This window comes from Cheilinus undulatus, unplaced genomic scaffold (genome assembly GCF_018320785.1).
Source record: "Cheilinus undulatus unplaced genomic scaffold, ASM1832078v1 Contig2, whole genome shotgun sequence".
Taxonomy (NCBI): Eukaryota; Metazoa; Chordata; class Actinopteri; order Labriformes; family Labridae; genus Cheilinus; species Cheilinus undulatus.
In genome coordinates this window covers 191344-215556 of record NW_024571687.1, presented here as the reverse complement: position 1 = coordinate 215556, position 24213 = coordinate 191344, and the positions used below count along the sequence as shown (strand labels likewise).

Sequence of the window (24213 nt, the reverse complement as noted above, 5' to 3'; positions counted from 1 at the left end):
AAGGGGGTTACAACAGCCAGCCACGCCGCTTTTGATGCTCTGATCTGGTCCATCAGTCTGAGGTTTAGTGACTCTCTAGAACCTAAAGGTCTGGTTTATCGCTCTGATCTGGTCCATCAGTCTGAGGTTTAGTGACTCTCTAGAACCTAAAGGTCTGGTATTAACACTCTGATCTGGTCCATCAGTCTGAGGTTTAGTGACTCTCTAGAACCTAAAGGTCTGGTTTATAGCTCTGATCTGGTCCATCAGTCTGAGGTTTAGTGACTCTCTAGAACCTAAAGGTCTGGTATTAACGGTCTGATCTGGTCCATCAGTCTGAGGTTTAGTGACTCTCTAGAACCTAAAGGTCTGGTATTAACACTCTGATCTGGTCCATCAGTCTGAGGTTTAGTGACTCTCTAGAACCTAAAGGTCTGGTTTATCGGTCTGATCTGGTCCATCAGTCTGAGGTTTAGTGACTCTCTAGAACCTAAAGGTCTGGTATTAACACTCTGATCTGGTCCATCAGTCTGAGGTTTAGTGACTCTCTAGAACCTAAAGGTCTGGTTTATCGCTCTGATCTGGTCCATCAGTCTGAGGTTTAGTGACTCTCTAGAACCTAAAGGTCTGGTTTATCGCTCTGATCTGGTCCATCAGTCTGAGGTTTAGTGACTCTCTAGAACCTAAAGGTCTGGTATTAACACTCTGATCTGGTCCATCAGTCTGAGGTTTAGTGACTCTCTAGAACCTAAAGGTCTGGTATTAACACTCTGATCTGGTCCATCAGTCTGAGGTTTAGTGACTCTCTAGAACCTAAAGGTCTGGTATTAACACTCTGATCTGGTCCATCAGTCTGAGGTTTAGTGACTCTCTAGAACCTAAAGGTCTGGTATTAACACTCTGATCTGGTCCATCAGTCTGAGGTTTAGTGACTCTCTAGAACCTAAAGGTCTGGTATTAACACTCTGATCTGGTCCATCAGTCTGAGGTTTAGTGACTCTCTAGAACCTAAAGGTCTGGTTTATCGCTCTGATCTGGTCCATCAGTCTGAGGTTTAGTGACTCTCTAGAACCTAAAGGTCTGGTATTAACACTCTGATCTGGTCCATCAGTCTGAGGTTTAGTGACTCTCTAGAACCTAAAGGTCTGGTATTAACGGTCTGATCTGGTCCATCAGTCTGAGGTTTAGTGACTCTCTAGAACCTAAAGGTCTGGTATTAACACTCTGATCTGGTCCATCAGTCTGAGGTTTAGTGACTCTCTAGAACCTAAAGGTCTGGTATTAACACTCTGATCTGGTCCATCAGTCTGAGGTTTGGTTACTCTCTAGAACCTAAAGGTCTGGTATTAACACTCTGATCTGGTCCATCAGTCTGAGGTTTAGTGACTCTCTAGAACCTAAAGGTCTGGTTTATCGCTCTGATCTGGTCCATCAGTCTGAGGTTTAGTGACTCTCTAGAACCTAAAGGTCTGGTATTAACGGTCTGATCTGGTCCATCAGTCTGAGGTTTAGTGACTCTCTAGAACCTAAAGGTCTGGTATTAACACTCTGATCTGGTCCATCAGTCTGAGGTTTAGTGACTCTCTAGAACCTAAAGGTCTGGTATTAATGGTCTGATCTGGTCCATCAGTCTGAGGTTTAGTGACTCTCTAGAACCTAAAGGTCTGGTGTTATCGCTCGGATCTGGTCCATCAGTCTGAGGTTTAGTGACTCTCTAGAACCTAAAGGTCTGGTATTAACGGTCTGATCTGGTCCATCAGTCTGAGGTTTAGTGACTCTCTAGAACCTAAAGGTCTGGTATTAACACTCTGATCTGGTCCATCAGTCTGAGGTTTAGTGACTCTCTAGAACCTAAAGGTCTGGTATTAACACTCTGATCTGGTCCATCAGTCTGAGGTTTAGTGACTCTCTAGAACCTAAAGGTCTGGTATTAACACTCTGATCTGGTCCATCAGTCTGAGGTTTAGTGACTCTCTAGAACCTAAAGGTCTGGTATTAACACTCTGATCTGGTCCATCAGTCTGAGGTTTAGTGACTCTCTAGAACCTAAAGGTCTGGTATTAACACTCTGATCTGGTCCATCAGTCTGAGGTTTAGTGACTCTCTAGAACCTAAAGGTCTGGTTTATCGCTCTGATCTGGTCCATCAGTCTGAGGTTTAGTGACTCTCTAGAACCTAAAGGTCTGGTTTATCGCTCTGATCTGGTCCATCAGTCTGAGGTTTAGTGACTCTCTAGAACCTAAAGGTCTGGTTTATCGCTCTGATCTGGTCCATCAGTCTGAGGTTTAGTGACTCTCTAGAACCTAAAGGTCTGGTATTAACGGTCTGATCTGGTCCATCAGTCTGAGGTTTAGTGACTCTCTAGAACCTAAAGGTCTGGTATTAACGCTCTGATCTGGTCCATCAGTCTGAGGTTTAGTGACTCTCTAGAACCTAAAGGTCTGGTTTATCGCTCTGATCTGGTCCATCAGTCTGAGGTTTGGTTACTCCCTAGAACCTAAAGGTCTGGTATTATAGCTCTGATCTGGTCCATCATTCTGAGGTTTAGTGACTCTCTAGAACCTAAAGGTCTGGTATTAACAGTCTGATCAGGTCCATCAGTCTGAGGTTTAGTGACTCTCTAGAACCTAAAGGTCTGGTATTAACACTCTGATCTGGTCCATCAGTCTGAGGTTTAGTGACTCTCTAGAACCTAAAGGTCTGGTATTAATGGTCTGATCTGGTCCATCAGTCTGAGGTTTAGTGACTCTCTAGAACCTAAAGGTCTGGTATTAACACTCTGATCTGGTCCATCAGTCTGAGGTTTAGTGACTCTCTAGAACCTAAAGGTCTGGTATTAACACTCTGATCTGGTCCATCAGTCTGAGGTTTAGTGACTCTCTAGAACCTAAAGGTCTGGTTTATCGGTCTGATCTGGTCCATCAGTCTGAGGTTTAGTGACTCTCTAGAACCTAAAGGTCTGGTTTATCGCTCTGATCTGGTCCATCAGTCTGAGGTTTAGTGACTCTCTAGAACCTAAAGGTCTGGTATTAACGGTATGATCTGGTCCATCAGTCTGAGGTTTAGTGACTCTCTAGAACCTAAAGGTCTGGTATTAACGGTCTGATCTGGTCCATCAGTCTGAGGTTTAGTGACTCTCTAGAACCTAAAGGTCTGGTATTAACGGTCTGATCTGGTCCATCAGTCTGAGGTTTGGTTACTCTCTAGAACCTAAAGGTCTGGTATTAACACTCTGATCTGGTCCATCAGTCTGAGGTTTAGTGACTCCCTAGAACCTAAAGGTCTGGTATTAATGGTCTGATCTGGTCCATCAGTCTGAGGTTTAGTGACTCTCTAGAACCTAAAGGTCTGGTATTAACGGTCTGATCTGGTCCATCAGTCTGAGGTTTAGTGACTCTCTAGAACCTAAAGGTCTGGTATTAACACTCTGATCTGGTCCATCAGTCTGAGGTTTAGTGACTCTCTAGAACCTAAAGGTCTGGTATTAACGGTCTGATCTGGTCCATCAGTCTGAGGTTTAGTGACTCTCTAGAACCTAAAGGTCTGGTATTAACGGTCTGATCTGGTCCATCAGTCTGAGGTTTAGTGACTCTCTAGAACCTAAAGGTCTGGTATTAACGGTCTGATCTGGTCCATCAGTCTGAGGTTTAGTGACTCTCTAGAACCTAAAGGTCTGGTATTAACACTCTGATCTGGTCCATCAGTCTGAGGTTTAGTGACTCTCTAGAACCTAAAGGTCTGGTATTAACACTCTGATCTGGTCCATCAGTCTGAGGTTTAGTGACTCTCTAGAACCTAAAGGTCTGGTATTAACACTCTGATCTGGTCCATCAGTCTGAGGTTTAGTGACTCTCTAGAACCTAAAGGTCTGGTATTAACACTCTGATCTGGTCCATCAGTCTGAGGTTTAGTGACTCTCTAGAACCTAAAGGTCTGGTATTAACACTCTGATCTGGTCCATCAGTCTGAGGTTTAGTGACTCTCTAGAACCTCAAGGTCTGGTATTAACTCTGATCTGGTCCATCAGTCTGAGGTTTAGTGACTCTCTAGAACCTAAATGTCTGGTTTATCGCTCTGATCTGGTCCATCAGTCTGAGGTTTAGTGACTCTCTAGAACCTAAAGGTCTGGTTTATAGCTCTGATCTGGTCCATCAGTCTGAGGTTTGGTTACTCTCTAGAACCTAAAGGTCTGGTATTAACGGTCTGATCTGGTCCATCAGTCTGAGGTTTAGTGACTCTCTAGAACCTAAAGGTCTGGTATTAACACTCTGATCTGGTCCATCAGTCTGAGGTTTAGTGACTCTCTAGAACCTAAAGGTCTGGTATTAACACTCTGATCTGGTCCATCAGTCTGAGGTTTAGTGACTCTCTAGAACATAAAGGTCTGGTATTAACACTCTGATCTGGTCCATCAGTCTGAGGTTTGGTTACTCCCTAGAACCTAAAGGTCTGGTATTAATGGTCTGATCTGGTCCATCAGTCTGAGGTTTAGTGACTCTCTAGAACCTAAAGGTCTGGTATTAACGGTCTGATCTGGTCCATCAGTCTGAGGTTTAGTGACTCTCTAGAACCTAAAGGTCTGGTATTAACGGTCTGATCTGGTCCATCAGTCTGAGGTTTAGTGACTCTCTAGAACCTAAAGGTCTGGTATTACCGGTATGATCTGGTCCATCAGTCTGAGGTTTAGTGACTCTCTAGAACCTAAAGGTCTGGTATTATCGCTCTGATCTGGTCCATCAGTCTGAGGTTTAGTGACTCTCTAGAACCTAAAGGTCTGGTATTAACACTCTGATCTGGTCCATCAGTCTGAGGTTTAGTGACTCTCTAGAACCTAAAGGTCTGGTATTAACACTCTGATCTGGTCCATCAGTCTGAGGTTTAGTGACTCTCTAGAACCTAAAGGTCTGGTATTAACACTCTGATCTGGTCCATCAGTCTGAGGTTTAGTGACTCTCTAGAACCTAAAGGTCTGGTATTAACACTCTGATCTGGTCCATCAGTCTGAGGTTTAGTTACTCTCTAGAACCTAAAGGTCTGGTTTATCTGATCTGGTCCATCAGTCTGAGGTTTAGTGACTCTCTAGAACCTAAAGGTCTGGTTTATCGCTCTGATCTGGTCCATCAGTCTGAGGTTTAGTGACTCTCTAGAACCTAAAGGTCTGGTATTAACACTCTGATCTGGTCCATCAGTCTGAGGTTTAGTGACTCTCTAGAACCTCAAGGTCTGGTATTAACACTCTGATCTGGTCCATCAGTCTGAGGTTTAGTGACTCTCTAGAACCTAAAGGTCTGGTATTAACACTCTGATCTGGTCCATCAGTCTGAGGTTTAGTGACTCTCTAGAACCTAAAGGTCTGGTATTAACACTCTGATCTGGTCCATCAGTCTGAGGTTTAGTGACTCTCTAGAACCTAAAGGTCTGGTATTAACACTCTGATCTGGTCCATCAGTCTGAGGTTTAGTGACTCTCTAGAACCTAAAGGTCTGGTATTAACGGTCTGATCTGGTCCATCAGTCTGAGGTTTAGTGACTATCTAGAACCTAAAGGTCTGGTTTAACACTCTGATCTGGTCCATCAGTCTGAGGTTTAGTGACTCTCTAGAACCTAAAGGTCTGGTTTACACTCTGATCTGGTCCATCAGTCTGAGGTTTAGTGACTCTCTAGAACCTAAAGGTCTGGTATTAACACTCTGATCTGGTCCATCAGTCTGAGGTTTAGTGACTCTCTAGAACCTAAAGGTCTGGTATTAACACTCTGATCTGGTCCATCAGTCTGAGGTTTAGTGACTCTCTAGAACCTAAAGGTCTGGTATTAACGGTCTGATCTGGTCCATCAGTCTGAGGTTTAGTGACTCTCTAGAACCTAAAGGTCTGGTATTAACACTCTGATCTGGTCCATCAGTCTGAGGTTTAGTGACTCTCTAGAACCTAAAGGTCTGGTTTATCGGTCTGATCTGGTCCATCAGTCTGAGGTTTAGTGACTCTCTAGAACCTAAAGGTCTGGTTTATCGCTCTGATCTGGTCCATCAGTCTGAGGTTTAGTGACTCTCTAGAACCTAAAGGTCTGGTATTAATGGTCTGATCTGGTCCATCAGTCTGAGGTTTAGTGACTCTCTAGAACCTAAAGGTCTGGTATTATCGCTCTGATCTGGTCCATCAGTCTGAGGTTTAGTGACTCTCTAGAACCTAAAGGTCTGGTATTAACACTCTGATCTGGTCCATCAGTCTGAGGTTTAGTGACTCTCTAGAACCTAAAGGTCTGGTATTAAGCTCTGATCTGGTCCATCAGTCTGAGGTTTAGTGACTCTCTAGAACCTAAAGGTCTGGTATTAACGGTCTGATCTGGTCCATCAGTCTGAGGTTTGGTTACTCTCTAGAACCTAAAGGTCTGGTATTAACACTCTGATCTGGTCCATCAGTCTGAGGTTTAGTGACTCTCTAGAACCTAAAGGTCTGGTATTAACACTCTGATCTGGTCCATCAGTCTGAGGTGTAGTGACTCTCTAGAACGTAACGGTCTGGTTTATCTGATCTGGTCCATCAGTCTGAGGTTTAGTGACTATCTAGAACCTAAAGGTCTGGTTTATCGCTCTGATCTGGTCCATCAGTCTGAGGTTTAGTGACTCTCTAGAACCTAAAGGTCTGGTTTATAGCTCTGAACAGGTCCATCAGTGTTACGTTTATTTTCTCTCTAGAAACTAAAGGTCTGGTATTAACTGGTCTGATCTGGTCCATCAGTCTGAGGTTTAGTGACTCTCTAGAACCTAAAGGTCTGGTATTAACTCTGATCTGGTCCATCAGTCTGGGGTTTATTTACTATCTATAACATAAAGGTCTGGTATTAACACTCTGATCTGGTCCAACAGTCTGAGGTTTAGTGACTCTCTAGAACCTAAAGGTCTGGTATTAACACTCTGATCTGGTCCATCAGTCTGAGGTTTAGTGACTCTCTAGAACCTAAAGGTCTGGTATTAACACTCTGATCTGGTCCATCAGTCTGAGGTTTAGTGACTCTCTAGAACCTAAAGGTCTGGTATTAACACTCTGATCTGGTCCATCAGTCTGAGGTTTAGTGACTCTCTAGAACCTAATGGTCTGGTATTAACTCTCTGATCTGGTCCATCAGTCTGAGGTTTAGTGACTCTCTAGAACCTAAAGGTCTGGTATTAACGGTCTGATCTGGTCCATCAGTCTGAGGTTTAGTGACTCTCTAGAACCTAAAGGTCTGGTATTAACGGTCTGATCTGGTCCATCAGTCTGAGGTTTAGTGACTCTCTAGAACCTAAAGGTCTGGTATTAATGGTCTGATCTGGTCCATCAGTCTGAGGTTTAGTGACTCTCTAGAACCTAAAGGTCTGGTATTAACACTCTGATCTGGTCCATCAGTCTGAGGTTTAGTGACTCTCTAGAACCTAAAGGTCTGGTATTAACGGTCTGATCTGGTCCATCAGTCTGAGGTTTAGTGACTCTCTAGAACCTAAAGGTCTGGTATTAACTCTGATCTGGTCCATCAGTCTGAGGTTTAGTGACTCTCTAGAACCTAAAGGTATTAACGGTCTGATCTGGTCCATCAGTCTGAGGTTTAGTGACTCTCTAGAACCTAAAGGTCTGGTATTAACACTCTGATCTGGTCCATCAGTCTGAGGTTTAGTGACTCTCTAGAACCTAAAGGTCTGGTATTAACGGTCTGATCTGGTCCATCAGTCTGAGGTTTAGTGACTCTCTAGAACCTAAAGGTCTGGTATTAACACTCTGATCTGGTCCATCAGTCTGAGGTTTAGTGACTCTCTAGAACCTAAAGGTCTGGTATTAACACTCTGATCTGGTCCATCAGTCTGAGGTTTAGTGACTCTCTAGAACCTAAAGGTCTGGTATTAACTCTGATCTGGTCCATCAGTCTGAGGTTTAGTGACTCTCTAGAACCTAAAGGTCTGGTATTAACACTCTGATCTGGTCCATCAGTCTGAGGTTTAGTGACTCTCTAGAACCTAAAGGTCTGGTATTAACACTCTGATCTGGTCCATCAGTCTGAGGTTTAGTGACTCTCTAGAACCTAAAGGTCTGGTATTAACACTCTGATCTGGTCCATCAGTCTGAGGTTTAGTGACTCTCTAGAACCTCAAGGTCTGGTATTAACGGTCTGATCTGGTCCATCAGTCTGAGGTTTAGTGACTCTCTAGAACCTAAAGGTCTGGTTTATCGCTCTGATCTGGTCCATCAGTCTGAGGTTTAGTGACTCTCTAGAACCTAAAGGTCTGGTTTATCGGTCTGATCTGGTCCATCAGTCTGAGGTTTAGTGACTCTCTAGAACCTAAAGGTCTGGTTTATCGCTCTGATCTGGTCCATCAGTCTGAGGTTTAGTGACTCTCTAGAACCTAAAGGTCTGGTATTAATGGTCTGATCTGGTCCATCAGTCTGAGGTTTAGTGACTCTCTAGAACCTAAAGGTCTGGTTTATCGCTCTGATCTGGTCCATCAGTCTGAGGTTTAGTGACTCTCTAGAACCTAAAGGTCTGGTTTATCGCCTGATCTGGTCCATCAGTCTGAGGTTTAGTTACTCTAGAACCTAAAGGTCTGGTTTATAGCTCTGATCTGGTCCATCAGTCTGAGGTTTAGTGACTCTCTAGAACCTAAAGGTCTGGTATTAACGGTCTGATCTGGTCCATCAGTCTGAGGTTTGGTTACTCTCTAGAACCTAAAGGTCTGGTATTAACACTCTGATCTGGTCCATCAGTCTGAGGTTTAGTGACTCTCTAGAACCTAAAGGTCTGGTATTAACACTCTGATCTGGTCCATCAGTCTGAGGTTTAGTGACTCTCTAGAACCTAAAGGTCTGGTTTATCGCTCTGATCTGGTCCATCAGTCTGAGGTTTAGTGACTCTCTAGAACCTAAAGGTCTGGTTTATCGCTCTGATCTGGTCCATCAGTCTGAGGTTTAGTGACTCTCTAGAACCTAAAGGTCTGGTTTATCGCTCTGATCTGGTCCATCAGTCTGAGGTTTAGTTACTCTCTAGAACCTAAAGGTCTGGTTTATAGCTCTGATCTGGTCCATCAGTCTGAGGTTTAGTGACTCTCTAGAACCTAAAGGTCTGGTATTAACGGTCTGATCTGGTCCATCAGTCTGAGGTTTAGTGACTCTCTAGAACCTAAAGGTCTGGTATTAACACTCTGATCTGGTCCATCAGTCTGAGGTTTAGTGACTCTCTAGAACCTAAAGGTCTGGTATTAACACTCTGATCTGGTCCATCAGTCTGAGGTTTAGTGACTCTCTAGAACCTAAAGGTCTGGTATTAACACTCTGATCTGGTCCATCAGTCTGAGGTTTAGTGACTCTCTAGAACCTAAAGGTCTGGTATTAACACTCTGATCTGGTCCATCAGTCTGAGGTTTAGTGACTCTCTAGAACCTAAAGGTCTGGTATTAACGGTCTGATCTGGTCCATCAGTCTGAGGTTTAGTGACTCTCTAGAACCTAAAGGTCTGGTATTAACGGTCTGATCTGGTCCATCAGTCTGAGGTTTAGTGACTCTCTAGAACCTAAAGGTCTGGTATTAACGGTCTGATCTGGTCCATCAGTCTGAGGTTTGGTTACTCTCTAGAACCTAAAGGTCTGGTATTAACACTCTGATCTGGTCCATCAGTCTGAGGTTTAGTGACTCTCTAGAACCTAAAGGTCTGGTTTATCGCTCTGATCTGGTCCATCAGTCTGAGGTTTAGTGACTCTCTAGAACCTAAAGGTCTGGTATTAACGGTCTGATCTGGTCCATCAGTCTGAGGTTTAGTGACTCTCTAGAACCTAAAGGTCTGGTATTAACACTCTGATCTGGTCCATCAGTCTGAGGTTTAGTGACTCTCTAGAACCTAAAGGTCTGGTATTAACACTCTGATCTGGTCCATCAGTCTGAGGTTTAGTTACTCTCTAGAACCTAAAGGTCTGGTTTATCGCTCTGATCTGGTCCATCAGTCTGAGGTTTAGTGACTCTCTAGAACCTAAAGGTCTGGTATTAACGGTCTGATCTGGTCCATCAGTCTGAGGTTTAGTGACTCTCTAGAACCTAAAGGTCTGGTATTAACACTCTGATCTGGTCCATCAGTCTGAGGTTTAGTGACTCTCTAGAACCTAAAGGTCTGGTATTAACACTCTGATCTGGTCCATCAGTCTGAGGTTTAGTGACTCTCTAGAACCTAAAGGTCTGGTATTAACACTCTGATCTGGTCCATCAGTCTGAGGTTTAGTGACTCTCTAGAACCTAAAGGTCTGGTATTAACACTCTGATCTGGTCCATCAGTCTGAGGTTTAGTGACTCTCTAGAACCTAAAGGTCTGGTTTATCGCTCTGATCTGGTCCATCAGTCTGAGGTTTAGTGACTCTCTAGAACCTAAAGGTCTGGTATTAACACTCTGATCTGGTCCATCAGTCTGAGGTTTAGTGACTCTCTAGAACCTCAAGGTCTGGTATTAACGGTCTGATCTGGTCCATCAGTCTGAGGTTTAGTGACTCTCTAGAACCTAAAGGTCTGGTTTATCGCTCTGATCTGGTCCATCAGTCTGAGGTTTAGTGACTCTCTAGAACCTAAAGGTCTGGTTTATCGGTCTGATCTGGTCCATCAGTCTGAGGTTTAGTGACTCTCTAGAACCTAAAGGTCTGGTTTATCGCTCTGATCTGGTCCATCAGTCTGAGGTTTAGTGACTCTCTAGAACCTAAAGGTCTGGTATTAATGGTCTGATCTGGTCCATCAGTCTGAGGTTTAGTGACTCTCTAGAACCTAAAGGTCTGGTTTATCGCTCTGATCTGGTCCATCAGTCTGAGGTTTAGTGACTCTCTAGAACCTAAAGGTCTGGTTTATCGCTCTGATCTGGTCCATCAGTCTGAGGTTTAGTTACTCTCTAGAACCTAAAGGTCTGGTTTATAGCTCTGATCTGGTCCATCAGTCTGAGGTTTAGTGACTCTCTAGAACCTAAAGGTCTGGTATTAACGGTCTGATCTGGTCCATCAGTCTGAGGTTTGGTTACTCTCTAGAACCTAAAGGTCTGGTATTAACACTCTGATCTGGTCCATCAGTCTGAGGTTTAGTGACTCTCTAGAACCTAAAGGTCTGGTATTAACACTCTGATCTGGTCCATCAGTCTGAGGTTTAGTGACTCTCTAGAACCTAAAGGTCTGGTTTATCGCTCTGATCTGGTCCATCAGTCTGAGGTTTAGTGACTCTCTAGAACCTAAAGGTCTGGTTTATCGCTCTGATCTGGTCCATCAGTCTGAGGTTTAGTGACTCTCTAGAACCTAAAGGTCTGGTATTAACGGTATGATCTGGTCCATCAGTCTGAGGTTTAGTGACTCTCTAGAACCTAAAGGTCTGGTATTAACGGTCTGATCTGGTCCATCAGTCTGAGGTTTAGTGACTCTCTAGAACCTAAAGGTCTGGTATTAACGGTCTGATCTGGTCCATCAGTCTGAGGTTTGGTTACTCTCTAGAACCTAAAGGTCTGGTATTAACACTCTGATCTGGTCCATCAGTCTGAGGTTTAGTGACTCTCTAGAACCTAAAGGTCTGGTTTATCGCTCTGATCTGGTCCATCAGTCTGAGGTTTAGTGACTCTCTAGAACCTAAAGGTCTGGTATTAACGGTCTGATCTGGTCCATCAGTCTGAGGTTTAGTGACTCTCTAGAACCTAAAGGTCTGGTATTAACACTCTGATCTGGTCCATCAGTCTGAGGTTTAGTGACTCTCTAGAACCTAAAGGTCTGGTATTAACGGTCTGATCTGGTCCATCAGTCTGAGGTTTAGTGACTCTCTAGAACCTAAAGGTCTGGTATTAACGGTCTGATCTGGTCCATCAGTCTGAGGTTTGGTTACTCCCTAGAACCTAAAGGTCTGGTATTAACGGTCTGATCTGGTCCATCAGTCTGAGGTTTAGTGACTCTCTAGAACCTAAAGGTCTGGTATTAACACTCTGATCTGGTCCATCAGTCTGAGGTTTAGTGACTCTCTAGAACCTAAAGGTCTGGTATTAACACTCTGATCTGGTCCATCAGTCTGAGGTTTAGTGACTCTCTAGAACCTAAAGGTCTGGTATTAACACTCTGATCTGGTCCATCAGTCTGAGGTTTAGTGACTCTCTAGAACCTAAAGGTCTGGTATTAACACTCTGATCTGGTCCATCAGTCTGAGGTTTAGTGACTCTCTAGAACCTAAAGGTCTGGTATTAACACTCTGATCTGGTCCATCAGTCTGAGGTTTAGTGACTCTCTAGAACCTCAAGGTCTGGTATTAACGGTCTGATCTGGTCCATCAGTCTGAGGTTTAGTGACTCTCTAGAACCTAAAGGTCTGGTTTATCGCTCTGATCTGGTCCATCAGTCTGAGGTTTAGTGACTCTCTAGAACCTAAAGGTCTGGTTTATAGCTCTGATCTGGTCCATCAGTCTGAGGTTTGGTTACTCTCTAGAACCTAAAGGTCTGGTATTAACGGTCTGATCTGGTCCATCAGTCTGAGGTTTGGTTACTCCCTAGAACCTAAAGGTCTGGTATTAACACTCTGATCTGGTCCATCAGTCTGAGGTTTAGTGACTCTCTAGAACCTAAAGGTCTGGTATTAACACTCTGATCTGGTCCATCAGTCTGAGGTTTGGTTACTCCCTAGAACCTAAAGGTCTGGTATTAACGGTCTGATCTGGTCCATCAGTCTGAGGTTTGGTTACTCCCTAGAACCTAAAGGTCTGGTATTAATGGTCTGATCTGGTCCATCAGTCTGAGGTTTAGTGACTCTCTAGAACCTAAAGGTCTGGTATTAACGGTCTGATCTGGTCCATCAGTCTGAGGTTTGGTTACTCCCTAGAACCTAAAGGTCTGGTATTAACGGTCTGATCTGGTCCATCAGTCTGAGGTTTAGTGACTCTCTAGAACCTAAAGGTCTGGTTTATCGGTCTGATCTGGTCCATCAGTCTGAGGTTTAGTGACTCTCTAGAACCTAAAGGTCTGGTTTATCGCTCTGATCTGGTCCATCAGTCTGAGGTTTAGTGACTCTCTAGAACCTAAAGGTCTGGTATTAACGGTCTGATCTGGTCCATCAGTCTGAGGTTTGGTTACTCTCTAGAACCTAAAGGTCTGGTATTAACGGTCTGATCTGGTCCATCAGTCTGAGGTTTGGTTACTCCCTAGAACCTAAAGGTCTGGTATTAACACTCTGATCTGGTCCATCAGTCTGAGGTTTAGTGACTCTCTAGAACCTAAAGGTCTGGTATTAACACTCTGATCTGGTCCATCAGTCTGAGGTTTGGTTACTCCCTAGAACCTAAAGGTCTGGTATTAACGGTCTGATCTGGTCCATCAGTCTGAGGTTTGGTTACTCCCTAGAACCTAAAGGTCTGGTATTAATGGTCTGATCTGGTCCATCAGTCTGAGGTTTGGTTACTCTCTAGAACCTAAAGGTCTGGTATTAACACTCTGATCTGGTCCATCAGTCTGAGGTTTAGTGACTCTCTAGAACCTCAAGGTCTGGTATTAACGGTCTGATCTGGTCCATCAGTCTGAGGTTTAGTGACTCTCTAGAACCTAAAGGTCTGGTATTAACACTCTGATCTGGTCCATCAGTCTGAGGTTTAGTGACTCTCTAGAACCTAAAGGTCTGGTTTATCGCTCTGATCTGGTCCATCAGTCTGAGGTTTAGTGACTCTCTAGAACCTAAAGGTCTGGTATTAACACTCTGATCTGGTCCATCAGTCTGAGGTTTAGTGACTCTCTAGAACCTAAAGGTCTGGTATTAACACTCTGATCTGGTCCATCAGTCTGAGGTTTAGTGACTCTCTAGAACCTAAAGGTCTGGTATTAACACTCTGATCTGGTCCATCAGTCTGAGGTTTAGTGACTCTCTAGAACCTAAAGGTCTGGTTTATCGCTCTGATCTGGTCCATCAGTCTGAGGTTTAGTGACTCTCTAGAACCTAAAGGTCTGGTATTAACACTCTGATCTGGTCCATCAGTCTGAGGTTTAGTGACTCTCTAGAACCTAAAGGTCTGGTATTAACACTCTGATCTGGTCCATCAGTCTGAGGTTTAGTGACTCTCTAGAACCTAAAGGTCTGGTATTAACACTCTGATCTGGTCCATCAGTCTGAGGTTTAGTGACTCTCTAGAACCTCAAGGTCTGGTATTAACGGTCTGATCTGGTCCATCAGTCTGAGGTTTAGTGACTCTCTAGAACCTAAAGGTCTGGTATTAACACTCTGATCTGGTCCATCAGTCTGAGGTTTAGTTACTCTCTAGAACCTAAAGGTCTGGTATTAACACTCTGATCTGGTCCATCAGTCTGAGGTTTAGTGACTCTCTAGAACCTCAAGGTCTGGTATTAACGGTCTGATCTGGTCCATCAGTCTGAGGTTTAGTGACTCTCTAGAACCTCAAGGTCTGGTATTAACGGTCTGATCTGGTCCATCAGTCTGAGGTTTAGTGACTCTCTAGAACCTAAAGGTCTGGTGTTAATGGTCTGATCTGGTAGATTAGTCAGTTAACCAGTCTAAGGTTTAGTCTTACCTCCATGGCATTGGTCTTGTCCACGTACTCGCTGTGTCTCTTTGAGCCTGAGCTCGCCACTGTTGATCCAAACATCTGAAATAGAAAAACACCAGTCAAACTCTGTGCTTGTGTATTAAAAATAATTATGTGTTAAAAATTTTAGAACATTCTAACAGCCTCACCCCTCGGTCCAGGAAGTATTTTGCTCCCATGGCCCAGTCGTACATGCCCAAACAGTTAGTGAGGGCCACGGCCTTCAATGGATTAGCCATGGCCTCGTCATCAGGGAGGATATCATAGGAGAACAGCTTCTTCACCCTGGAGAACATCAGAGATCTCTGTTAGAACAGGACATGAAGGATAGGACAGAACAGCTTCTTCACCCTGGAGAACACCAGAGATCTCTTTTAGAACAGGACATGAAGGATAGGACAGAACAGCTTCTTCGACCTGGAGAACATCAGAGATCTCTATTAGAACAGGACATGAAGGATAGGACAGAACAGCTTCTTCACCCTGGAGAACATCAGAGATCTCTATTAGAACAGGACATGAAGGATAGGACAGAACAGCTTCTTCACCCTGGAGAACATCAGAGATCTCTATTAGAACAGGACATGAAGGATAGGACAGAACAGCTTCTTCACCCTGGAGAACATCAGAGATCTCTACTAGAACAGGACATGAAGGATAGGACAGAACAGCTTCTTCACCCTGGAGAACATCAGAGATCTCTATTAGAACAGGACATGAAGGATAGGACAGAACAGCTTCTTCACCCTAGAGAACATCAGAGATCTCTACTAGAACAGGACATGAAGGATAGGACAGAACAGCTTCTTCACCCTGGAGAACATCAGAGATCTCTACTAGAACAGGACATGAAGGATAGGACAGAACAGCTTCTTCACCCTAGAGAACATCAGAGATCTCTACTAGAACAGGACATGAAGGATAGGACAGAACAGCTTCTTCACCCTAGAGAACATCAGAGATCTCTACTAGAACAGGACATGAAGGATAGGACAGAACAGCTTCTTCACCCTGGAGAACATCAGAGATCTCTTTTAGAACAGGACATGATAAATAACAGGACATCTGAGAATGCTGATGTTACCTGAGGAAGGTGAGCTCTCTCATCTTCTCCAGAGGAACATCCTCACCAGGACGACGAGCAAAGAGAGGGTCGTTCTCCAGAGTCTGGAACAAAAGGTTCTAGAGAACAGACCACAACATGAAGAACATGGGGAGAACATTTAGAATTTTTTTTAACACATTATGAACAAGGGTAGAGCCTGTCAAAAATGTGGGTTGAACATGTGAGGAACATGGATAGAACATGTGAATAACGTGGGGAGAACATGGGTTGACCATTAATAGAGCATGTGGAGAAAATAGGTAAAACAATTGAAGAGTATAGACAGAATATGTGAAGAACATAGCTAGAACATGTGAAGAATATGGGTGGAACTTTGGCAGAGCAGGTGAAGAATACATTAGAAGATAGGCAGAGCATGAGTAGTACATGTACAGAACATGTCCATAACATGTTTTAAGCATACGATGCACGTGGGTTGAACATGTGAAGAACAAAAGTAAAACATGTGGGAACAAAATATGCACAAGTAGTACAGATATAGAGGATATAAAGAACACATGAAAAAAATTATGTATAACCTCGGTAGAATGTTTGTAGAACACATGGAAAAAGTGTATTGAACACAGGTAGAACATAGGTAGAACCTGTATTAAACGTAAGTAGAAATTTGGTAAACGGGAGTAGAACCTGTCTTAAATGTAAGTAGAACCTGTGTTAAACATAAGTGGAACCTGTGTTAAACCTAAGTAGAACCTGTGTTAAACCTAAGAAGAACCTGTGTTAAACCTAAGTAGAACCTTTGTTAAAAGTGGGTAGAACCTGTGTTAAAAGTGGGTAGAACCTGTGTTAAAAGTGGGTAGAACCTGTGTTAAAAGTGGGTAGAACCTGTGTTAAACCTAAGAAGAACCTGTGTTAAACCTAAGAAGAACCTGTGTTAAACCTAAGTAGAACCTTTGTTAAAAGTGGGTGGAACCTGTGTTAAACCTAAGTAGAACCTGTGTTAAACCTAAGTAGAACCTGTGTTAAACCTCAGTAGAACCTGTGTTAAACCTAAGTAGAACCTTTGTTAAAAGTGGGTAGAACCTGTGTTAAACTTAGGTAGAACCTGTGTTAAACCTAAGTAGAACCTGTGTTAAACCTAAGTAGAACCTGTGTTAAACCTAAGTAGAACCTTTGTTAAAAGTGGGTAGAACCTGTGTTAAACTTAGGTAGAACCTGTGTTAAACCTAAGTAGAACCTGTGTTAAACCTAAGTAGAACCTGTGTTAAACCTAAGTAGAACCTTTGTTAAAAGTGGGTAGAACCTGTGTTAAACTTAGGTAGAACCTGTGTTAAACCTAAGTAGAACCTGTGTTAAACCTAAGTAGAACCTTTGTTAAAAGTGGGTAGAACCTGTGTTAAACTTAGGTAGAACCTGTGTTAAACGTGGGAAGAACCTGTGTTAAACCTAAGTAGAACCTGTGTTAAAAGTGGGTAGAACCTGTGTTAAACGTAAGTAAAACCTGTGTTAAAAATGGGTAGAACCTGAGTTAAACGTGAATAGAACCTTTGTTAAACATAAGTAGAACTTGTGTTAAACATAAGTAGAAACTGTGTTAAAGATAAGCAGAGCCTGTGTTAAACATAATTAGAACCTGTGTTAAACATAAGTAGAACCTGTGTTGAACATAGGCAGAACCTGTGTTAAACACAGGTAGAACCTGTGTTATACACAAGAGGAACCTGTGTTAAACGTAAGAAGAACCTGTGTTAAATGTAGGTAGTACCTGTGTAAATGTGTGTAATGTGAATAGAACCTGTGTTACACAGAAGTAGAACCTGTGTTAAACTTGGGTAGAACCTGTGTTAAACCTAAGTAGAACCTGTGTTAAACGCTGTTAAAACCGGTGTTAAACCTAAGTAAAACCTGTGTTAAAAGTGGGTAGAACCTGTATTAGACATAAGTGGAACCTGTGTTAAACGTGGGTGGAACCTGTGTTAAACGTGGGTGGAACCTGTGTTAAACCTTAGTAGAACCTGTGTTAAACGCTGTTAAAACCTGTGTTAAACCTAAGTAAAACCTGTGTTAAAAGTGGGTAGAACCTGTATTAGACATAAGTGGAACCTGTGTTAAAGCGTGTGTTGAACCTGTGTTAAACTTGGGTTGAACCTGTGTTAAACCTAAGTAGAACCTGTGTTACACAGAAGTAGAACCTGTGTTAAACTTGGGTAGAACCTGTGTTACACAGAAGTAGAACCTGTGTTAAACTTGGGTAGAACCTGTGTTACACAGAAGTAGAACCTGTGTTAAACTTGGGTAGAACCTGTGTTAAACTTGGGTAGAACCTGCATTAAACGTGGTTAAAACCTGTGTTAAACCTAAGTAAAACCTTTGTTAAAAGTGGGTAGAACCTGTATTAGACATAAGAAGAACCTGTGTTAAACCTAAGAAGAACCTGTGTTAAACCTAAGTAGAACCTTTGTTAAAAGTGGGTAGAACCTGTGTTAAACCTAAGTAGAACCTGTGTTAAACCTAAGAAGAACCTGTGTTAAACCTAAGAAGAACCTGTGTTAAACCTAAGTAGAACCTGTGTTAAACCTAAGTAGAACCTTTGTTAAAAGTGGGTAGAACCTGTGTTAAACCTAAGTAGAACCTGTGTTAAACCTAAGTAGAACCTGTGTTAAACCTAAGTAGAACCTGTGTTAAACCTAAGTAGAACCTTTGTTAAAAGTGGGTAGAACCTGTGTTAAACTTAGGTAGAACCTGTGTTAAACCTAAGTAGAACCTGTGTTAAACCTAAGTAGAACCTGTGTTAAACCTAAGTAGAACCTTTGTTAAAAGTGGGTAGAACCTGTGTTAAACTTAGGTAGAACCTGTGTTAAACGTGGGAAGAACCTGTGTTAAACCTAAGTAGAACCTGTGTTAAACCTAAGTAGAACCTGTGTTAAACCTAAGTAGAACCTGAGTTAAACGTGAATAGAACCTTTGTTAAACATAAGTAGAACTTGTGTTAAACATAAGTAGAAACTGTGTTAAAGATAAGCAGAGCCTGTGTTAAACATAATTAGAACCTGTGTTAAACATAAGTAGAACCTGTGTTGAACATAGGCAGAACCTGTGTTAAACACAGGTAGAACCTGTGTTATACACAAGAGGAACCTGTGTTAAACTTAGGTAGAACCTGTGTTAAACGTGGGAAGAACCTGTGTTAAACCTAAGTAGAACCTGTGTTAAAAGTGGGTAGAACCTGTGTTAAACGTAAGTAAAACCTGTGTTAAAAATGGGTAGAACCTGAGTTAAACGTGAATAGAACCTTTGTTAAACATAAGTAGAACTTGTGTTAAACATAAGTAGAAACTGTGTTAAAGATAAGCAGAGCCTGTGTTAAACATAATTAGAACCTGTGTTAAACATAAGTAGAACCTGTGTTAAACACAGGTAGAACCTGTGTTATACACAAGAGGAACCTGTGTTAAACGTAAGAAGAACCTGTGTTAAATGTAGGTAGTACCTGTGTAAATGTGTGTAATGTGAATAGAACCTGTGTTACACAGAAGTAGAACCTGTGTTAAACTTGGGTAGAACCTGTGTTAAACCTAAGTAGAACCTGTGTTAAACGCTGTTAAAACCGGTGTTAAACCTAAGTAAAACCTGTGTTAAAAGTGGGTAGAACCTGTATTAGACATAAGTGGAACCTGTGTTAAACGTGGGTGGAACCTGTGTTAAACGTGGGTGGAACCTGTGTTAAACCTTAGTAGAACCTGTGTTAAACGCTGTTAAAACCTGTGTTAAACCTAAGTAAAACCTGTGTTAAAAGTGGGTAGAACCTGTATTAGACATAAGTGGAACCTGTGTTAAACGTGGGTGGAACCTGTGTTAAACTTGGGTGGAACCTGTGTTAAACCTAAGTAGAACCTGTGTTACACAGAAGTAGAACCTGTGTTAAACTTGGGTAGAACCTGTGTTACACAGAAGTAGAACCTGTGTTAAACTTGGGTAGAACCTGTGTTACACAGAAGTAGAACCTGTGTTAAACTTGGGTAGAACCTGTGTTAAACCTAAGTAGAACCTGTGTTAAACGCTGTTAAAACCGGTGTTAAACCTAAGTAAAACCTGTGTTAAAAGTGGGTAGAACCTGTATTAGACATAAGTGGAACCTGTGTTAAACGTGGGTGGAACCTGTGTTAAACGTGGGTGGAACCTGTGTTAAAGATAAGCAGAGCCTGTGTTAAACATAATTAGAACCTGTGTTAAACATAAGTAGAACCTGTGTTGAACATAGGCAGAACCTGTGTTAAACACAGGTAGAACCTGTGTTATACACAAGAGGAACCTGTGTTAAACGTAAGAAGAACCTGTGTTAAATGTAGGTAGTACCTGTGTAAATGTGTGTAATGTGAATAGAACCTGTGTTACACAGAAGTAGAACCTGTGTTAAACTTGGGTAGAACCTGTGTTAAACCTAAGTAGAACCTGTGTTAAACGCTGTTAAAACCGGTGTTAAACCTAAGTAAAACCTGTGTTAAAAGTGGGTAGAACCTGTATTAGACATAAGTGGAACCTGTGTTAAACGTGGGTGGAACCTGTGTTAAACGTGGGTGGAACCTGTGTTAAACCTTAGTAGAACCTGTGTTAAACGCTGTTAAAACCTGTGTTAAACCTAAGTAAAACCTGTGTTAAAAGTGGGTAGAACCTGTATTAGACATAAGTGGAACCTGTGTTAAACGTGGGTGGAACCTGTGTTAAACTTGGGTGGAACCTGTGTTAAACCTAAGTAGAACCTGTGTTACACAGAAGTAGAACCTGTGTTAAACTTGGGTAGAACCTGTGTTACACAGAAGTAGAACCTGTGTTAAACTTGGGTAGAACCTGTGTTACACAGAAGTAGAACCTGTGTTAAACTTGGGTAGAACCTGTGTTAAACTTGGGTAGAACCTGCATTAAACGTGGTTAAAACCTGTGTTAAACCTAAGTAAAACCTTTGTTAAAAGTGGGTAGAACCTGTATTAGACATAAGAAGAACCTGTGTTAAACCTAAGAAGAACCTGTGTTAAACCTAAGTAGAACCTTTGTTAAAAGTGGGTAGAACCTGTGTTAAACCTAAGTAGAACCTGTGTTAAACCTAAGAAGAACCTGTGTTAAACCTAAGTAGAACCTGTGTTAAACCTAAGTAGAACCTTTGTTAAAAGTGGGTAGAACCTGTGTTAAACCTAAGTAGAACCTGTGTTAAACCTAAGTAGAACCTGTGTTAAACCTAAGTAGAACCTGTGTTAAACCTAAGTAGAACCTTTGTTAAAAGTGGGTAGAACCTGTGTTAAACTTAGGTAGAACCTGTGTTAAACCTAAGTAGAACCTGTGTTAAACCTAAGTAGAACCTGTGTTAAACCTAAGTAGAACCTTTGTTAAAAGTGGGTAGAACCTGTGTTAAACTTAGGTAGAACCTGTGTTAAACGTGGGAAGAACCTGTGTTAAACCTAAGTAGAACCTGTGTTAAAAGTGGGTAGAACCTGTGTTAAACGTAAGTAAAACTTGTGTTAAAAATGGGTAGAACCTGAGTTAAACGTGAATAGAACCTGTGTTAAACATAAGTAGAACTTGTGTTAAACATAAGTAGAAACTGTGTTAAAGATAAGCAGAGCCTGTGTTAAACATAATTAGAACCTGTGTTAAACATAAGTAGAACCTGTGTTGAACATAGGCAGAACCTGTGTTAAACACAGGTAGAACCTGTGTTATACACAAGAGGAACCTGTGTTAAACTTAGGTAGAACCTGTGTTAAACGTGGGAAGAACCTGTGTTAAACCTAAGTAGAACCTGTGTTAAAAGTGGGTAGAACCTGTGTTAAACGTAAGTAAAACCTGTGTTAAAAATGGGTAGAACCTGAGTTAAACGTGAATAGAACCTTTGTTAAACATAAGTAGAACTTGTGTTAAACATAAGTAGAAACTGTGTTAAAGATAAGCAGAGCCTGTGTTAAACATAATTAGAACCTGTGTTAAACATAAGTAGAACCTGTGTTAAACACAGGTAGAACCTGTGTTATACACAAGAGGAACCTGTGTTAAACGTAAGAAGAACCTGTGTTAAATGTAGGTAGTACCTGTGTAAATGTGTGTAATGTGAATAGAACCTGTGTTACACAGAAGTAGAACCTGTGTTAAACTTGGGTAGAACCTGTGTTAAACCTAAGTAGAACCTGTGTTAAACGCTGTTAAAACCGGTGTTAAACCTAAGTAAAACCTGTGTTAAAAGTGGGTAGAACCTGTATTAGACATAAGTGGAACCTGTGTTAAACGTGGGTGGAACCTGTGTTAAACGTGGGTGGAACCTGTGTTAAACCTTAGTAGAACCTGTGTTAAACGCTGTTAAAACCTGTGTTAAACCTAAGTAAAACCTGTGTTAAAAGTGGGTAGAACCTGTATTAGACATAAGTGGAACCTGTGTTAAACGTGGGTGGAACCTGTGTTAAACTTGGGTGGAACCTGTGTTAAACCTAAGTAGAACCTGTGTTACACAGAAGTAGAACCTGTGTTAAACTTGGGTAGAACCTGTGTTACACAGAAGTAGAACCTGTGTTAAACTTGGGTAGAACCTGTGTTACACAGAAGTAGAACCTGTGTTAAACTTGGGTAGAACCTGTGTTAAACCTAAGTAGAACCTGTGTTAAACGCTGTTAAAACCGGTGTTAAACCTAAGTAAAACCTGTGTTAAAAGTGGGTAGAACCTGTATTAGACATAAGTGGAACCTGTGTTAAACGTGGGTGGAACCTGTGTTAAACGTGGGTGGAACCTGTGTTAAACCTTAGTAGAACCTGTGTTAAACGCTGTTAAAACCTGTGTTAAACCTAAGTAAAACCTGTGTTAAAAGTGGGTAGAACCTGTATTAGACATAAGTGGAACCTGTGTTAAACGTGGGTGGAACCTGTGTTAAACTTGGGTGGAACCTGTGTTAAACTTGGGTGGAACCTGTGTTAAACCTAAGTAGAACCTGTGTTACACAGAAGTAGAACCTGTGTTAAACTTGGGTAGAACCTGTGTTACACAGAAGTAGAACCTGTGTTAAACTTGGGTAGAACCTGTGTTACACAGAAGTAGAACCTGTGTTAAACTTGGGTAGAACCTGTGTTAAACCTAAGTAGAACCTGCATTAAACGTGGTTAAAACCTGTGTTAAACCTAAGTAAAACCTTTGTTAAAAGTGGGTAGAACCTGTATTAGACATAAGTGGAACCTGTGTTGAACGTGGGTGGAACCTGTGTTAAACCTAAGTAGAACCTATGTTAAACATAAGTAGAACCTGCATTAAACGTGGTTAAAACCTGTGTTAAACCTAAGTAAAACCTTTGTTAAAAGTGGGTAGAACCTGTATTAGACATAAGTGGAACCTGTGTTAAAAGTGGGTGGAACCTGTGTTAAACCTAAGTAGAACCTGTGTTAAAAGTGGGTGGAACCTGTGTTAAACTTGGGTAGAACCTGTGTTAAACCTAAGTAGAACCTGTGTTAAATGCTGTTAAAACCTGTGTTTAACTTTAGTAGAACCTTTGTTAAAAGTGGGTAGAACCTGTATTAGACATAAGTGGAACCTGTGTTGAACGTGGTTGGAACCTGTGTTAAAAGTGGGTAGAACCTGTGTTAAACCTAAGTAGAACCTGCATTAAACGTGGTTAAAACCTGTGTTAAACCTAAGTAAAACCTTTGTTAAAAGTGGGTAGAACCTGTATTAGACATAAGTGGAACCTGTGTTAAACGTGGGTGGAACCTGTGTTAAACCTAAGTAGAACCTGTGTTAAACGTGGGTAGAACCTGTGTTAAACGTGGGTAGAACCTGTGTTAAACATAAGTAGAAGCTGTGCTAAACGTGGGTAGAACCTGTGTTTAACTTTAGTAGAACCTGTGCTTAACGTGGGTAGAACCTGTGTTTAACTTTAGTAGAACCTGTGTTAAACTTGGGTAGAACCTGTGTTTAACTTTAGTAGAACCTGTGTTAAACTTGGGTAGAACCTGTGTTTAACTTTAGTAGAACCTGTGTTAAACTTGGGTAGAAGCTGTTCTTTGCCGGTACCTTGAACTTGATGATGTCCTCGCCCTCGAGGAACAGCAGCATCTCCTTCCAGTTGAAGGACGCCTTTTTCCTGTAGACGTCCAGAGGACCGCTGGGAAGGTCAGGAACCAGAGAGTCCATCTTTACTGTTCTCACTGGAGGAAAAAAATGTTAATAATAATTTAGACAGGAACTCTCTCGTCATGCACTTAACCTTTTAATTGATAAGTGGATCTAGAGTTTAACTTGGCAGGCTTTAAACATAGTCCTGGGTTAGTCAGCAGCATGCTTTGACTTCACAGGGAATGAATGCGTATGGAAAGATACATTTATGACAATGCGTACTGAAAACAATTAAAGAGGGTGCAACAATCTTGTGCTGTAAAGGAGGAGGCTGGGGTGGAGGAGGTGACGCTTGCCAGCAACAGCAGTGTGGTGCATCAGCATTAATGCAAGCAGGGATGAGTGAGAAGAACGTCATATTTAAATACACTGCTGTGTTGAGAGAAAGAGCTGTGACTGGCTGTGAGAACTTGGAGGTAATAATTGGGATCAGCTGACCATCACAAGATCAAAACTGGGTATATAACTTCTGTGTCCCACATGAA

General features: G+C 42.0%; 1 protein-coding gene across 1 annotated transcript in view; it reads right to left on the bottom strand.

Moving 5' to 3' along the window:
• acox3 (acyl-CoA oxidase 3, pristanoyl) overlaps positions 1–24213 on the bottom strand; it is a 42190-nt gene that overhangs the window by 10107 nt on the left and 7870 nt on the right. The window contains exons 2-5 of the mRNA XM_041782466.1: positions 23627–23760; positions 15604–15701; positions 14669–14804; positions 14505–14579 (exon numbers count right to left, since the gene is read on the bottom strand). Of these exons, the coding sequence (XP_041638400.1) occupies positions 14505–14579; positions 14669–14804; positions 15604–15701; positions 23627–23746 (429 nt within the window). The 5' untranslated portion in view covers positions 23747–23760. The remainder of the gene's footprint in view (positions 1–14504; positions 14580–14668; positions 14805–15603; positions 15702–23626; positions 23761–24213) is intronic.